The 16,880-nt window shown below is 47.4% G+C and overlaps 2 protein-coding genes across 2 annotated transcripts; one reads left to right on the top strand and one right to left on the bottom strand.

Annotated features, from left to right (window-relative positions):
* Positions 1 to 461: 461 nt before the first annotated feature.
* On the top strand, positions 462 to 1,094 carry LOC130858744 (protein FAM136A-like). Its single transcript, XM_057745705.1, has one exon. It carries the CDS (start codon positions 462 to 464, stop codon positions 873 to 875), a length of 414 nt encoding a protein of 137 aa, XP_057601688.1. The 3' UTR covers positions 876 to 1,094.
* A 7,775-nt stretch (positions 1,095 to 8,869) lies between these two features.
* GPR55 (G protein-coupled receptor 55) lies at positions 8,870 to 10,477 on the bottom strand. The gene has a single exon (XM_057745703.1). The coding sequence runs from the start codon at positions 10,460 to 10,462 to the stop codon at positions 9,437 to 9,439; it is 1,026 nt and encodes a 341-aa protein (XP_057601686.1). The 5' UTR covers positions 10,463 to 10,477; the 3' UTR covers positions 8,870 to 9,436.
* Between the last annotated feature and the right edge of the window lie 6,403 nt (positions 10,478 to 16,880).

The following is a 16,880-nucleotide window of genomic DNA, read 5'->3' as shown; positions in this document are numbered from 1 at the left end:
GAAAAAAAATCAAATTGTACACTTTAAATATATGCAGTTTATTGTATGTCAATTATATCTCAATAAAAGTTCTTAAAAAAAGAGAGAACACTGTGTCCTGCCACGTAAACTGCCGCTGTGATTTTTCTTTTTCAGTTGAGAAACCACATGCCACACACAAGTCCTGCATGTGGGTTCGGATATCGCCTTGTTCTCGGCTCCCTAGGTGTTCACTGGTCCCTCAGCAGGGCTCTGAGCTCCCTGTTCTGCCCTTCTTGTCCAGCACGGGAGTGGACACACAGCAACTGCTCAGGAAATACGATGACACTTGAACTGAATTGGAGCTGAAAGTGGTTCCATTCACAGATGGCAGAGGGCACTTGCCCATCAGGACCACAAGGACCAGGGAGCGATGGTAAGAAGTCTCTTCTGGTGGGAGTCCATGTGGGCGCCAGCAAGGCAGGGAGCCACATGCAGTCGCCATGGAGGAGCTGCAGCAGCTCCAGGTGCAGGAGGCGGGGGACTCCAAGGGGAAAAGTCTGGAGAGAGAGAACATCCGGAAGATGCGGGGCCCCATGTTCTGGTGCAGCGCTGGCTGTTGTGAGGACAGCCAGGCGTCCATGCAGCAGGCGCACCTGTGCGTGGAGCGCTGCCATGCACCTCTGGCTCAAGCCCAGGCCCTGGGGACCCACGAGCTGCAGAAGCGCCAGGACCACCTATTCCAGGGCATTATGCATGGCAACAACAAAGCCAAAGATTCAATAGATGCGGGGAGTAAAGGGCTTTGGGTGAAGCGGCAGCTAGAGAGTTGTGTGACCAAGTGTGTGGATGACCACACGAACTTCATCCCAACCATGACCAAGAAGACGAAGTCTCTCTCGTCCATTGGGAGATAGATGTCTGCTATTGGCCATCAGCACTGAGGGCAGGGAGCTATTTAAAAAGAGGAATGGGGATTTGAGTCTTTTAAGGAAAGTTTATGAGTGAGGAAATTAAAGATGGCTGCAAGTTGAAGGCCTATGTCACTTGCCTGTGGACACTGGTTCCTCTGTGTTTCAATCCTAGAAAGCGAAATGGAAAAAACTGGTGCTAAAATTGGGGCCGGAGATAGCGCAGGAGAGTTTCTGTGAGCCTGAATTTCATGTGGTAAGTGCTTAGCCTGGCAACAGGGAGTCTCCTTTGAACCAAACCAGAGCCCTCCAAGGTACCAGATTCTCTTAGTACACAGATACCAACAGGCTGGGAGGTGCATCTAACACACCTATGATCTGGCGGAGTGTGAGGAGAGGTGTTTCTGTTTGTTGCCAACCTCCTGTTTACCAGAAGGAGCACCACAACATTTTCCACAAACTGTAATAAAACAAAATCCATGAGGTCCCTAATTTATAAGGGAAAAGGGGGCTTCTGGGGGTTTGTTTTGCTTGGTTTTGTTTTATATACAAGGGCATGAAGTTCATTTAAGATGTAGAATTGGGAGAGGTCGTTTGGATAAAAATTTTGAAAGGGTCCGCTTCTTGCCATCAAAATGTGGATGCGCATTTCTTAAAATTCTCACACGTAACATCTTTCAGCCTGGAGATCCTGCGAAAATATAAGAAGGGATATCACACGGGTAGGGGAAGCAAAGCCTCCCGCTCCCCCGCAGCCATGATGGGCCCTGAGTCTGTCTGCAGCGGAGGGACAAGGCAGTCCTGCAGTGACTGACTCTCAGCCTTGAAGGGAAAGGGGGTTTTGATTGTGCTATATGCTAGTATTCAGGCATGAACAGTGAAAGAGCAACTGTTAGCTGCTTAATTAAGAGAGCTATGAAGCACTGACTTTGAAAAAATCTGGTTTTCATAAGACAGAATAGAGTGAAAGCCTAAACCCAGTATTGCTTTCCCTGCCCCCTGAAATAACAGAGCTCTATTGAGACCATCCCTTGGCAACACGAAGGTCAAGGGAGGAAAAAGTTAGCAACTCGGGGGCGAGCTGTGACTGCTTCAGAGCAAAAGAGGGACAGTGCTCAGTGACCAAACACCACTTTTGCCAGGGCCTTTGTGGCATGCGTTATTCTTGCCCCAGTTCTGGCACCTTGTCATTTTGATAAGGACCTTGTGGTCTTTTTACCAACTTAGTACTTTAAATGGTAGCATAGCCTGTCTGTTTGCTGTTTTAAGACTGTGATATATTTTCCTAGTGGCTTGGTTTTAAAAATAAATGATTTAATTTTTTTCCACACACACAAAAAAAGAAGGCTCTTCCATTCTCTGTGCCTGAAAAGGAAGCCAGGTTTTTTGTCCAGCAGTCGGGTAAAGAAAGCCCTGCAGGATTTGGGGAAGGGGAGTACAGAGGAGTGTGGCCGGGCTCAGTGAGGTTAGAGCACCAGCTTCCCAAGCCTGGGAAGGTGCAGGCTGTTTGTTATTGTTCCCAAGAAGAGCCAAGACAAGACTCTGCCTCCCCATGGAATGGCAGGATGGCAGAAGGGAGCCTCGGGCTTGAAGGAGAAAGACCACTTAACACGGAATTCTCCGGGGCTGCGGGGATGAGCTTCATGCCTAAGTGTTTGAAGGGCCTGTTAAGTGGACACCACGGCTGTGACCAGTGTGTCCTGAGACTCAGAGGCCCCTGTAAATAGTTCAGCCACTGAGGGACCCCATCCCTAGGACTTGTGCACCTCCTGGGAGAGGGACCGAGCCCCAGATGATGGAGCTGGAATATCCTACAGTAAAGCTCGATGAGCTCAGAGCAGGTTACATTCGATGTGAAGAAACAAAAGAAGCACAACACTTCTTTTGCTCCAGGTCACAGAGTAAATCTGTAGGCAATGGACTGAATTGTGCCCCCCAATATTTATATGTTGAAACCCTAACCCCCAATGTGCTTGCATTTGGAAATAAGGTCCTTAGGAGGTAATTAAGGTAAAATGAGGTCATAAAGGTGAGACCCTGATCCAGCAGGATTAGTGTCTTTATAAGAAGAGACACCAGGACTTCCCTGGTGGCACAGTGATTAAGAATCAGCCTGCCAATGCAGGGGACATGGGTTTGAGCCCTGGTCCGGGAAGATCCCACATGCCATGGAGCAACTAAGCCTGTGCACCACAACTACTGAGCCTGCACTCCAGAGACTGTGAGCCAGAACTACTGAGCCCTCATGCCGCAACTATTGAAGCCCACACACCTAGAGCCCATGCTCTGCAACAAGAGAAGCCACCACAATGAGAAGCCCACTCACCACAACGAAGAGTAGCTCCAGCTCATCGCAACTAGAGAAAAGCCCTCGCACAGTAATGAAGACCCAAAGTAGCCAATAAATAAATAAATAAAATAAATAAATAAATTTATAAAAAAGAAAAAAGGAGAGACACGAGAGGCCACACGCTCTCTCCCTCTTTCACTCTCTCTCTCTCTCTCCCTCCCGCCCTCCCCACTATGTGAGGACACAGTGAGAAGGCAGTGGAGAGCTCTCACCAGAAACCAAACTCTGACGGACCTCAAACTTAGACTTCAAGAACTGTGAGAAATAAGTTCCTGTTGTGTGAACCCCTCAGTCTGTGGTGCTTTGTTACGGCAGCCCTGCAGGTTATACACCCTTCCCTCTCTAGGGAAGCGTTTTGCAGCGTGAGATCCCAGGGAGGAAATAGCAACAGTTTCCAGCACCGTTACATCCATTTTGATCCCTATTTTATCCATGTGACTTAAATGTCCCAGCTCTGAAGTCAGATTTTCTTAATACTCCAAGAACGATGAGTTTGCCCCCATCCTCCATCAGTGCAGATGTCCATTTTCTGCCAGGCTCCCCTCCCCAGGAACTTCCGGGTCTCCTGCCCCAGGACGTGCTGACAAGACTGCCAAAGGCTTCCTGGGTTTGCACTTATGCGTGCTCCACTCTACTGTACATGCTCGATTCCCATCAGTGAGAGCTGGACCCCGGTTACAACTTTAAGTCTGTGCTGAAGACTGGAAAACGGGAAGGAAAGCACAGCCAAGAGGCTTGTACCTGCCGTTGGAGGCAGTCCCTCCCAGAACCCAGGGGCAACAACATCCAGCATATCTTGGGGGTGGTCTGCCCACCTGCCTGGTGCCAGTTCCTTTGGAAATGTTTGACCATCCCAGATCCTTGGCCATGAGCCTCTCTGCCCTTCAGGGAAACCCCACCATCCACTCCCGGAGCCGTGGTTTGTGCCTGGACCTCACACGATGATTACTGGGTCATTGGACACCCGTATGTTCCCCGAGTCAGGGTCATTCAGGCACCATCCATGAGAATCAGCTACGTGGACCCTCTGTATTAGCCAGGTCAAGTCTGATACCTGCATATCTTTCCAAAATTCTCTGCAGCCTCCACTGGCCCTCACTCCTCCCTGAACGAGAAGCCACACGCAAGTGTCTGCGCACCATTGCCTGCGATGTGCAGCCCTGAGCCGCCCGCACAGAGGGGTCTCTGGCAGAGGAACACACTTCGCAGAGATGTTCGTGACACAGATGCACCCTGAGGTGACTTTTGCGTGACTGTAGGTGCCCCGCGGAGCCCCAGGTCTCAACAGCCTCCCTCACAGGGTTACACTTTCTCAAACGAGGCCCCCAGAACAAAGGCTGTCTGAGGCTTCAAGGTGAACTCAGGGCCCCTACCCCCAGCAGAAGTGACACCAGGCTTTGAAGTGACAGGCCTTTGGAGACTTCAAAGCACAGGGGGCCACGTTTAGTTCCTGATCAAGCGCCCTGTGGGTCCTCCTGCAGTGGATTTGTGCAGAGGACGCACCTTGCAGGCTTGTCAGGGGCGGGGGGATGCTCAGGACTGAAGTGGGGCAGAGGGGCATCTGTGGGTCGTTCCGCCCCCAGCTCCTGAGTACAGCTTGACCCACCTGCCACATGTTCTCCCTCAAATGCCCATTCATGGCTCTGGGTTCTGGGATCACTGGAGCAGCTGGCTCTGGGTGGAGAAAAGCGTAAGGTAGCTGCAAGTACTTTTCCCCCAAACCCTTCTGTAACACTTTTCTGTGGGTCCTCGAGTCCTCTGTCACCTCTGCTGTGGGGTCTCACAGGGGCCCTGGAAAGTCATTGCCCACAGTACAGCCTACCCGTGAGGGTCGATGGAGGGTGGTCTGAGGAACAATCATCCCTACGTGGTTCCTCCACTGGGGCACCCCGTCCCTATCTCGTGACTGTTCTGCACACTAGACTCTCCTCACACCCACACGGTTGCTCTTTTCAATCTCTCCCCTCGCTGATCTTTCAACAGAGTCCTTTTTAACCACTGTTAGTCTCCACAGTCACCCACCAGGTCTCAGCCATTTCAAGCATCTGTGCAATCACTGTTTATTTGTGGTAACAAGGCTGTTACCTCACTGCAAATGTCACTAGTATCCTGCAGCAGCTCTGTAGCATTCACACAGTGACTCTCAGCATCACAGGGTCCCCAGAGAGAGACTCAGTAGGAATAGAGTGGCAAACGCAGTTTGTGGACTGGTGTTCTCCATGCAAATGCTCCCTGGGGACCAATATCCCAAGGGAAGGTCAGTCCTTGCCCCTGAGGGAACGTGGCCCAGACGTGGGGTGGCTACTGGGTCAGCAGACAATGGCTGTCGTATTAGCCTTCTCGGGCTGCTATAACAAAATACCACAGACCTGGTGGCTTTAACAACAGTTCTGGTGGCTGGAAGTCCAAGATCAAGGTGTCAGCAGGGTTAATGTCTGCTGAGGGCTCTCTCCTTGTGTTGCAGGAGGCCGTCTGCTCGCTGTGTCCTCGTGGAGCCTTTCTTAGTGTGTGGAGCGGGAGGAAGCAAGCACTCTGGTGTCTCTTCCTATAAGGGCACTACTCCCATCATGGGACCTCATCTAAACCTAAGTATCTTCTAAACGTCCCATTCCCAAACACCATCACTTTGGGGGTTAGGGCTTCAACATGCAGATTGACCACGGCGGGGGTGGGGGGCGGGAGCGAGATATAATTCAGTCCACAGCAGCCACCAAGGAGCAAGGATGCCCCCAGTCATCCCTTGGCATCCAGGCCATGACTGGGCTGTGTTCAGCATCGCGGGGGACTCAAGAGAACAGGGTGGCCCAGGCCAGCACCTGGCTGTTCGCATTCTCCCAGAGCTCCGGATAGGTTAGCAAGACTCACATGGGATGAGGCATGAAGGAAAATTCAGATCTAACCTGGGAGAGACGGACTCACTCTGTGGGTGGTCAGAGAAGGGAGGGGTCATCCGTGGAGGACCTCTGGAGAGCTGGCCCTGTGTGTGGTCAGCAGGTCTCCTGAGCTGGGCCACACAATGTGTGCTGAGGAGCAGGGCCTTTGCAGGCAGCTCCAGTGTCGTGGTGGTGGTGGGACCAGATGGCGGGAGCAAGGTGGGGTGGACTCGGCGCTGGAGGGACCACAGCCTGTGGGGTCTGTGTGGCCCAGTTGCTGCCACAGAGAACCAAGTACCCAAGTGGAAATAGGGGCTGCATTTAGACACTGCAGGGTCTGGCTCCTGGCCCCCAGGACAGGCCAGCAGGTGGCCCTCTGTGCTCCTAGACTTGGCATCCAGGTGACTTCTTCAGCCTGGTCCCTTTGTGGTTCCTTTGACCAAGATTATTGTGTCACCTGACAAGGGCCATCAGCGGCTTGCTCTTCGCTGGAGCCAATAAGTGCAGCCCAAGACAAGGTTACTCAGCATCATGAGAATCTATTTATTTGGCAAATCAGATTAATCCAATCATTGTTTCCAATTAACTGTCCTAGTTTCACACATGTACACATACCAAGTGCATCTCAAATTTTTCCAGATTAGGGGAAGACATAAGGTCACATTTATGGCCAATGTCCCTAAGCCTCCACTGGTTTTAGCAGTGAAAATTTCAGCCTTTTCCACAACTAAGTTCAGCTGTTCCCAACTCACTGCCACTTGCTGCAGGGTGAGCCCTTGGATGCATCATCACCCTAACCTCGACCCTGACCCTCTGACCCTTCTGCGCCTGCAGGCCTGACTGCTGATCGTGCGCCAGGCTGAGCCCTGTGTGTGGACCCTCCTATAGAGCAGCCTGGCCTGCAGCGCTGGACCTGTGCCCACTCCCACAGACCCTGATGGATCCTCTGTGACTCGCAGCCCAGGATGGGTCCCCATGGGGAGAGAGAAAAGGCCCATCCCCTGCCCGCAGTGTGTTGGGATCCGTCAGGGGAGTCCTAAGGCTCACCCACAGTCCACAGTTGTCACACCGGCCCCATACTGCCACACCCCTCCAAGGACCTACACCCAGCAGTTACGCAGCTCGTGAGTCTAGACTCCCCTCCTGCTGTCTGTCACCTGGCTCTGGCAGAGTCATGCTGCCCACAAGATGAGATTGTACGTTTATGAATATCACTGGGGATGATGGGTCGTCAGGGGCCCGCCACCTCTTTCCTCTTTAGAAGCCTGTCTGGCCCCAAGCACAGTGGTAAGCACAACTGCGGCATGAGCCACACCGCTCCGTTCCACCAGCCAGGCTCCCAGCTCCCAGTGCAAAGACAGAAATTGGAGGCAGGGCGGTTCCTGACTCCACCCACCCGCAGACTCTGACCCCACAGCCCGGTGTCCTGCTGGAGATACGGCTGGCCTGAGACGAGCATGGCTGTGCCCCCGTCCAGGATGGCCATGGGACTGAGCGGCCCATGGGCAGGGGGAGGAGTGTCCAGGGCTTGGAGCCGCTGGGCGGGACTCACCTCTGGGTCAGCAGACCCCTGACTCTGGGTGCGGGTTCGAGGAGGCCCCGTCTGAGGGGCAGCATCCTCTGGTCCTGGTCGTGAGCGCCGCTCCACACCCATTTCTACCCTTTCTTCCTCACCTTTCCCTCCAGCCCCACAGAGTGCCGCCTGACCACTGACCACTGACCACAGGCAAGGCAGGAGAAGGCGGGGCTCCTGCCCTTCGATGGCTCTCTGTCAAATTGAGGATGCTCAGGCAGGAAGCCGCTCTGCCCTCCATCCTTCCTGCCGGTCCCACACACCACCCCCACCCCCTCACAGAGCCCCAGCGCTTCAAGCCTGGGACTATTACCCAACCGCACCTCCTCCTCCCTCAGGGTTTTATCTAAGTCGCCCTCTTCCCCCCACACGGCCACCCCTCCCTTCCGTCCACCACTTAGCGGTGGACGCCTCTTCTCGGCAGGTAGAGGTTGCTTTTCTTCCTAAAGACCTCCCCCCTGTTCACATCAAGTCTCATTTGTTACTTTTCATCCCACTCACTCCATCTTGCAAACCACCCCACAATTTATCCTGATCATCATTTCACTCCCTGGAGCAGCTGAGTCACTGGCAGGCTTTCAGCTGTCACCACTGTGCCTTCTCTAGAGCATTAGAGAGGCCCAGTCCAAACCATGATTCAATCGTTTACAGTTTCCAACCAGGAGCTGCCAAGAGCCCTGTGTCGTCAAGATGGTCCGTCCACTCCTGGCTGTCTTGTCTTCTCCCTCCCAGCCACTGGACAGGAACAGCTCTATGGACACTGCCTCCGTGGCCAGCTGCCCCGCCAGGACTCAGGTGGGCAAGACAAACACCTCATTCTCCTCTGGCTGAACTGAATGAAGCCTGATTCCTTCTCATCATCCTCAACAAAACTAAGTCTAATTAACAACATCCCAGCCTGTTCCAGAGAGCAAGCTGGTCATGTCCAGGGATTTCCCACTCCCAGGTTCGTCTCCACTGCCTCTCCTCCCCCTGGGCCAGTGCTCAGACTCCATGCAGTGGACGCCCCAATGGCAATGGGGGAGGCGCTGCCCACTTCCAGCCCTTGGCCTGTCTCCTACCTTTCCCAGGTATATCCTGTGCCCCTCAAGGCTCTCAGGTGTCACCAGTACCTTTCCACTCTGTCCCCGCTGCTTCCACAAAGTGTCCACAGCTTCACACAGCCTGGTCCACACCAGCACCCCCTCAGTCCCTCTTGCAGCTTTCTCCTGGGCACGGGAAGGTTTGGCTGGCCTCCCAGCCTTTCCAAGGCACTAGAAAACTTGGGGCTCTCTGTGCATACTTGCTCTCCCCTGTCACCCCCACTGCTGGCATCTCTGTGAGGTCATTGGCCAGCAGAGCTCCAGAAGAGACCAGAAAGGGCAACCGCTCCACACCGGGAACCCCAAAAGGAGTTTGGTCCATCCCTCCCGCTCCATCTCTCCTCCATGCCCAACCCTCTTGATTCTCTCTCCTAACTCCTCTCACGCTTCCTTTCCAGAATCTTCTAGCCTCACAGAAGAACAGAGGAGTTGGGAACAGCCTTATTCAGATGGTCTCATTCTCTTTCTCAGTTCTTCTGCCTCATGCGTTTTGGGCTTAGAAATCACACATTCACCTGGGTCTTAGGTTCTTCAGAGCTCCCCAGAGAGTGAGTGGTTTATGTCCAGTTGTCTGGGTGCTGGGGAAAGGTTTTGGGGCCACAGTGAGCAAAGACGACATTCAAGTGAACATCATGGGACGGGCGGCACACCTGTGTATGTGCCGTGTGTCAGCCAACCACATCAGAGCCCTAGGAAGAGGCATCTGCTGTGGAATTGGGACTGAGGTTTCCTTCCTCCAAGCACAGCTTTCTTCCCTTAACCGTGCTGGTCATGGTATCCTGGAGGACCAGCTGGGCCCTGGAAGGCCGCTGGGCCATGATGTCCATGCGGAATTCTTTGATGACAAAGTAGTAGCAGAAAACATCCAGGCAGCAGTTGACATTGGAGAAACACATGGACAATTGCAGGAAAAAGATGATGTTCTGCTTGGCTCTGCACTCCTTAATAAAGTCGTTCCTCACCAGGAACTGCAAGAAGAAACCCAGGTGAACCGGGAGAAAAGAGACCACAAAGACAGCCAGACTGACTGCGATAGTCCAGATGCAGGCCTTCTGCTGGACCCAGTCCCGGGTGTAGTCCCGACGGGCCACCAGAATGTAAATGCTCCTGGAGGAGCAGAAACCCATGATGCTCATGGGAAGAAGGAAGCCAAAGATCTCAAGGGGGTAGAAGACCTTGGCACTCCAGGTGCTGTCAGACATATTGTGGAAGCACGTGTAATTTTCCACTTTCCCATGGAAGCTATAGATAGGAGTGCTCCCCACCCACACCAAGACCCAGATGGTGCAACAGGTCACGAAGATCTTCCTAGGGGATCGGAGGTGGCTGACCAGGAGTGGGTACTGGATGGCCAGGAATCTGTCCAGGCTGATGAAGCAGATAGTGAAGATGCTCCCGTACATGCTGATGAAGTAGAGGCATTCCACCAGGGTACAGAAGGGAGGAAAGGGAGCCTTCACGCGGGACAGGGCCAACTTGAACGGGAGGGAAAGCACCAGCAGCAGGTCAAAGACGGCCAGGTTGATCATGTAGATGGAGGTGGCGGCGTAGTAGGGCCACCTATTTTTCAGGAAGGAGCCGAAGCCTCGGATGGCGAGCAAATTGAGGAGCAGACCGAGAAGGAAGGTAGGGATGTGGACAGCCAGCTGCACAGTTTTCATCAGCTCATCCACATCATGGAAGGAGCAATCCTTGCTCTGGTTGTGCTGGCTCATGTTTATTCCTACAAGGTCAATAGTAGATGAGATGAAGTTCCTCTTACTCCCTAGAACTTGTGGATTCGAACAACTTTGTCAAGAATCATAAACACGTCCCCTTTATCACACAGCAATCTATGCTCTTTGAATAACAATTACAAAACACAGGAAGAAAAATTACTTCAAATTCTGTTGCCTAGATATAACCACTGTTACTTTTATATATATATATATATATATATATATATATATATATATTATTCCAGACTCTTTCTACAGACACACACATACACACACACACGTGTGCCTTTATCTTTTACAAAAACAGAATTGTGCATGAACATCTGTCCCTTTCTTCCAATCAGAAGTCTTTCTGTTGAAAGTAGTAATGACAACATAAGCTCTGACCCAAACTGATTTCATCAAAGGAGAATTCACAGAATTGGAAACATGAAAACTAGGGCAGGGCTGAATTGAGCTGCAGATGGCACAGCTTCAAATGCTGTTTTCAGGACCCAGCTCCTCTTTATATGTTACCCCTCTGCTCTACCCCACCCCCACCCCAAAGTTTGGACAGAGCTGACCCCACCCCTGACTGCAGGGCTGGTGGCAATCACCGCATCACATCCCCCGGGACACCGTCATTGGTTCGTTTATAGGTCCAGGGATGAACATTTGACCCAGAGGTGATGGAAAGCAATGAAACTCTTGCTTGGGTTTCTCGGAAGGGGGTTGGGGCTCTTTTCTCTGGGATTCGAAGATGGGTGGATAAAGTCTGAAGCTGCTGCTGCCTCTCGCTCTCTGAGGAGAAAACCAGACAGAAATTAGAGAACCATGGAAAAAAGAACATTCCCAGAGGGAATGAAGTGAGGGCCTGAGGTCCCCCCAAGGCAAAGAAAGGCCTTTGTACAGATAGAAAATTAGAGCTGGCCTCAGGGATGAGAGGATCAAGGCTGTAGGTGTGGCTGCAGATGGACGCTGGAAGCCTGCAGACAGAGGGAGGTCACAGGCCCTTGGGAAGGAAGGAGTTGAGTATTTTTAAGAGCCTATATAGAATGCCATTCCCAAACCCCCTCTAACTGCTAGCAAAAAAAAAAAAAATATATGCATAGATCTCTCATCTATTGAGCACTATATAGTAAATATGTAATATACATGATTTGATTTGGTGGCTTTCCAAAAATTCTACATTTTCCTAAGTGCTAACTTTTTTTTATAGGTTTATGTCATGAGAGATCCATGAAAAATGTATTTACTCATATTAAAAGCTTTGGATTCCTGTGGTCTGTGTGAATAGCGTCTCCTGGAGTTGTGCAGTGTAAGCCCCAGGTGCAACTGCCCCAACCCTAGGATACCTGGAATAAATTAAATGCAAGCTAGTAGGCTACCCCCTCCCGACTAAATATGCCAAACTGTCCAACAAGCTTAACTCAAAAAAGGGTTAGACTCGTTTAGAACCAACAAGATGAATTTCAAAAATGATGAGAAGAACAGGCAAGAGCCCAATCCGGATCTAACTGAAAGGTATTGCAACACCAAAAAGGAAGGCTCATTTGCCTCAGAGAAGTCACCTTCAACATCAGAAACAGCAGAAAACCAAGAACCACAAAGATAAGAGCAAATACAGCCTTTGCTTAAAAAGATTTGACAAGACTGCAAAAAAAGGAACTTGGGCATCCGTTTTTGGCTGGGTCATGTTCAGGCAGACTCCAAGGTTGAGCCCAGCACATATCGCCGACGATTCAAAGATTGGAACTAAAGTGGCCAAGAAAAAAATTAGTGACGCTCAAAGATAAGCCCAAACTCAAGTCCCAAACGTGGCTGAATTGAACAAACCAATGAAAAACAGAGAAAAGTGGTCTGACAGAAAGTATCCATTCTAGGATGCTGGGTTTGTCTGAACTGACTGCACTAGGTGTATGTGTGGAAAACAGACACAACTCAGCTATCAGTGTCCTCCAGCAGAAGGATCCAAAAAGTCACATTTTAATTGCTGAATGACTTCATTTTTCTAAAATATTTATTTATTTATTTGGCCACGCGGGGTCTTAGTTGTGGCATGAGGGATTTAGTTCCCTGACCAGGGATAGTACCCAGGCCCCCTGCATTGGGAGGGAGGAGTCTTAACCACTGGACCACCAGGGACGTCCCCTGAATGACTTCAAATGGGAGCTTTTCAAATGGTAATTTTTGAAGCTAGAAAAGCGTTCTATGGACTGGCAAAAAGAAATTAGGATGAAAAAAATACTTCCAGCTAATGGTAGAGGGAGCAGAGACTTTGAAAAATTAATCCTCTGAATTCCCTCTAAAAGTTCAAGGACACCATCTTTTTACCATTCTTTTTTATAAAAAGATCAGGAACTTCACTGGAATAAGATGAAAAGACTCCAGGCTGCAGCAAGAGATAAAACACTCATTTTTTTCTCAAAGATGGGCTGCCAGTAAAAACCAATCTACTCTTAGTGGGAGCGGCAACCTGCCCATTCTTGAACTGCTGCCTGGGGCTGTTGACAGCTCCTGTTCTGACCAACTGCAGGATCCACTGCAATCCACTGATTGCACTATAAGGTGGGTGGGTAGGAGGCTGAGGAGCAGATGCTGAGCAGTATTAGACAGTTGACAGACTTACTAGGGGAAAGGCCTGTGAAGGATAAAGGGAGAGGGATAGGAGTGGACAGGGAGAGCAGACCACAGAGCAGTCTGATGATATCCATGGAAGGAGAGAGGGAAGGAAGAATTGGGTAGGAAGAGCTTCAGACCACAGTGCAGCTCTGAGAATGATGGGCCAGGTTGACGGAGAGTCCCCAAGCCCAAGTTCATGAGAGAAGTTCCACGTCTAGCAGGAACCTCCAAGGATCAGTGCCTCCACGGAGACCAGTCATTGGCTAGAAGCAGTCCAAGGTGAGCCTGGCCCCAGCTGCACTGTGAGTCACCAGGGCCCTGGTCCCAGCCTCATACCGGGAAGGAAATAAAATGGATGGGGACAGGTCACGGGTCAAGCAGATCATGTTTGTGAGTAGACACGAAGGGCCGAGGGGACCTTTGTCAACCACCCGCAGCTGGTGCCAGAACTGAACAACAGAGAGGACGAGAACTCCGGTTAGAGGAGCCACGGTTCACGCAACATTTTTGGAAGCAAAGCCACTCCCAGATGTCCCACTTACATCTTTAAGTGTCATTAATATAGAACCTTATAAACATCCATGAACAAACAAACCCAGTCTCCTGGAAACCTCTCTAAAAAATAATTAACACCAGAAGAGTTTTGAGGGAGAAAATTTGAGCACAAGAATTTCATGCCCAATTGGGTGGCTGTTCAGGTGTGAAGATCATAGAAAGCCACCCTCGGGTATGTGTGGCTTCCAGGAAAAACTTGCCTCCAAGAAGCAAAACTTTAGATCTCCAAGAGATACTAACACTAAAGGATGCAAACATCAAGGTGGGAAAGCTTGGAGCTGAGCATGAAAGGCAGGAAACTGGAGAGAGACCGAAGCTATGATGAATATAGTTAACAGATTTAAAAGAAAAAACAGTAAAAGAGATATTCACGTCTTTAAAAAAAAAAAGACAAACTGTAATACCACAGATAAATTAACAAAGAAGGAAGATGTTCTTGAGTTGTAGGGGGCAGGAATGGTGGAGTGTACTAGGACACAGGCGAAACAAACTTTCCAACAAACATTCCATAAAAGGAAATTAAAAGTCATTGTTCTGTTTTGTTTTTTTAAACTTTGATAGGTACAGAAAGCATAAGACCTTTTTAAACCTTGAAGTAACCACTGATTATTAAAAGCAGGATGCTTATCCTAAAAACCACTGAAGAAGATAAAAAGAAAAAAATTAGACAAAATAGCAAAGGAGTGAATAGAATGGGAAAAAGTAATTAAGCACAGAAATTACACCAATAAATATGAAAATTTCAAATTTTTTAAATTAGCCAACATTTTCAGTTCAATTATAAAATAAAATTCAACTTTTTGTTGCTTATAAAGGAAACAGAAATATTCAAAGTAAAAGTCCCACAATGAGATAGCGGACAAATAGAAACAAAAAGAAAGTCAGAGTGGTAATATTCATACCTAGCACTGTAGAATTAAGAATAAAACTACACATCAGGATTAAAAAGTTAATTTTATATTAATAAAAGAAAGATTGTGAAGGCAAATATATATATATCTATCTTATGCACTGAATGATGTATAAAAGTACATAAAGTAAGATTGTTAAAATTCAAGAGCCATTGGCAAAGATATGGTAGTGTCAGATTTTAATATACTATAGATTTGAACAGATCAAGTTTGCAAAATATAAATTAGGATATAGAATTGTGTAAATAGTATAATGAATATAATTAATAGCTCTTAGATTTGATTTTAAATAAACAGGCAATCCACATTTTTCTCAAGAATCCAAGAAAGAGTCATCAAGATGAATTACCTGCCTAGCAAGAATAAAAGCTTCCATTAAAAGAAAAACAGAAATCGGGGACTTCCCTGGCATCCCAGTGGTTAAGACTCCACCTTCCAATGCAGGGAGTGCAGATTTGATCCCTGGTCAGGGAGCTAAGATCCCACATGCCTCCCAGCCAAAAAACCAAAACATAAAAGAGAAGCAATATTGTAACAAATTCACTGAAGACTTTAAAAAGGGTCCACTTAAAAAAAAAAAAAAAAAAACTTAAAAAAAAAAAGAAAAGCAGAAATTATGTGGGCTACAGACTCTGACCACAATACACAGAAACCTAAGAAATAAGAAACAAAATTGGCTTTTTAAAAATAAGTAAAATCAGGACTATAAAACAAAATGCATTGGACATAATCAAGAATGACAAGAATTTTCTGCTTGTTGTTTAAAAAAAAAACTCACAAGATGCAGGCAGAATTATTCTCAGAGATAAATACATAGCCCTAACAGCTTGAATCCTTCTCTCTCTTTTTTTTAACGAAACTAAATAAAGGAATGAAACAGTCAACTTGAGCATTTAGAAAAAAAAAAGTAATAGAGAAATAAGGAAAATTTTTATAAAGATAAAACCAGAAATAAATGAATTAGAAAGGAGGAAAATACCAGAATCAATAAATTTAATAGCTGGTTCTTTGGCAGGGGAAGGGTTAAAGAGTAAACTAAACCATACCTATATCTCTAATAACTGTGATCAAGAAAAAAGATTCAACGCTAACTAGAAATAAGAAGGTGTTATGAGCCTAGATAGAGAAGAGAGAAAAAATTAGAAGAAAATGACCTTATCACTGTGAGCTAATCCATTTAAAAACCTTGAAGTAGTTGACAATTTAGGGGCAAAACATAATTTACTACAATTAATACGAGAGTTTTAAAACAAGTAGCATCGATTAGACCAACAACCATGTATGAAACTGAGAATGTTATCAAAGAATTAACAGGTTCTAGCATATTGGCGGGGGGCGGGGGGGGGCTCTAGCATATTTTAAATTTCAAGAACCAGATAATTCTCATACTCTGTAAACAATTTCAGAACATAAGACAATAGTAATGAATTTCTGTTATGAAACTAATTTACCCAAATATCAAAACTTGACAAATGTAGCACAAAAGAGAAAAAACAATTGCTTGAATGCATGTATTGCATATAGATGCAAATATCTGAGTTAAAATATTACCAAATAGAGCTCAATATATTAAAATTATAAACCATCGTTTTACCATGTCAGATTTACCATAGAAATGTAAGACCTTTTCAATGTTAGGAAATTTGTTGATACTATGCATTACATCATTAGGGCAAAAATGAAAAGCCATCTCATTGTATGATAGTTTTTCCACAAAAGTCATTTAAATGAAGGAACGAAGGATCCTTCCTACACCCAATAAAAAGTAAACTGTTCACCTTAGTAGCCAACTTTACATTTAATGGTTAAAAAAAAAGGAGGCATTCTTATTGAAACTAGACACTTGCCAACACCCAGAAGTTCCAAATAATGTGCTAGACAATTAACAGAAACAAGAAGAAATGAGGTATTCCCCTGAGTCAGTAATGCAAATGGAAAGCTTAGTCAATAAAAGATGTTGAGAATATCAGTGAACAATCTGGGGGTAAAAACCAACTTTTAGATCCTCATCTCACACCAAGTAGCAAAAGAAATTCCAAATTTGTTAGTAAATTAAATTAAAAAGAAATCAAACTATAGAAAAACTAGATGAAAAATTAGTGGCCGATTTATAAAAGCCAGTGGAGGGAAAGAAAAGCTCTTTGTCAACTTAGAATGATTGAAAAGCAAAAGAATCAGCAAACACACACGACAGGTTTGACTGCACAAAATTTGAAAATTTCTTTCTGTTAAAAAAGTTTAACGTCAAATAATATACTGGAAGAAAGAAAATACAACAAATAGGTTAGATAAATGATGTTCCTTCTCTATGAAGAGTATTTAAAAATGTGTAATATCAAGACAGACAA

Source organism: Hippopotamus amphibius, chromosome 8 (genome assembly GCF_030028045.1).
Source record: "Hippopotamus amphibius kiboko isolate mHipAmp2 chromosome 8, mHipAmp2.hap2, whole genome shotgun sequence".
Lineage (NCBI taxonomy): Eukaryota > Metazoa > Chordata > Mammalia > Artiodactyla > Hippopotamidae > Hippopotamus > Hippopotamus amphibius.
Note: the sequence above shows the minus strand (reverse complement) of the source record. Positions and strands in the feature narration are given on the sequence as shown.

Coding starts and splice junctions, on each gene's coding strand:
- LOC130858744 (XM_057745705.1), top strand. CDS start 462: ATGGAGGAGCTGCAGCAGCTCCAGGTGCAGGAGGCGGGGGACTCCAAG.
- GPR55 (XM_057745703.1), bottom strand. CDS start 10,462: ATGAGCCAGCACAACCAGAGCAAGGATTGCTCCTTCCATGATGTGGAT.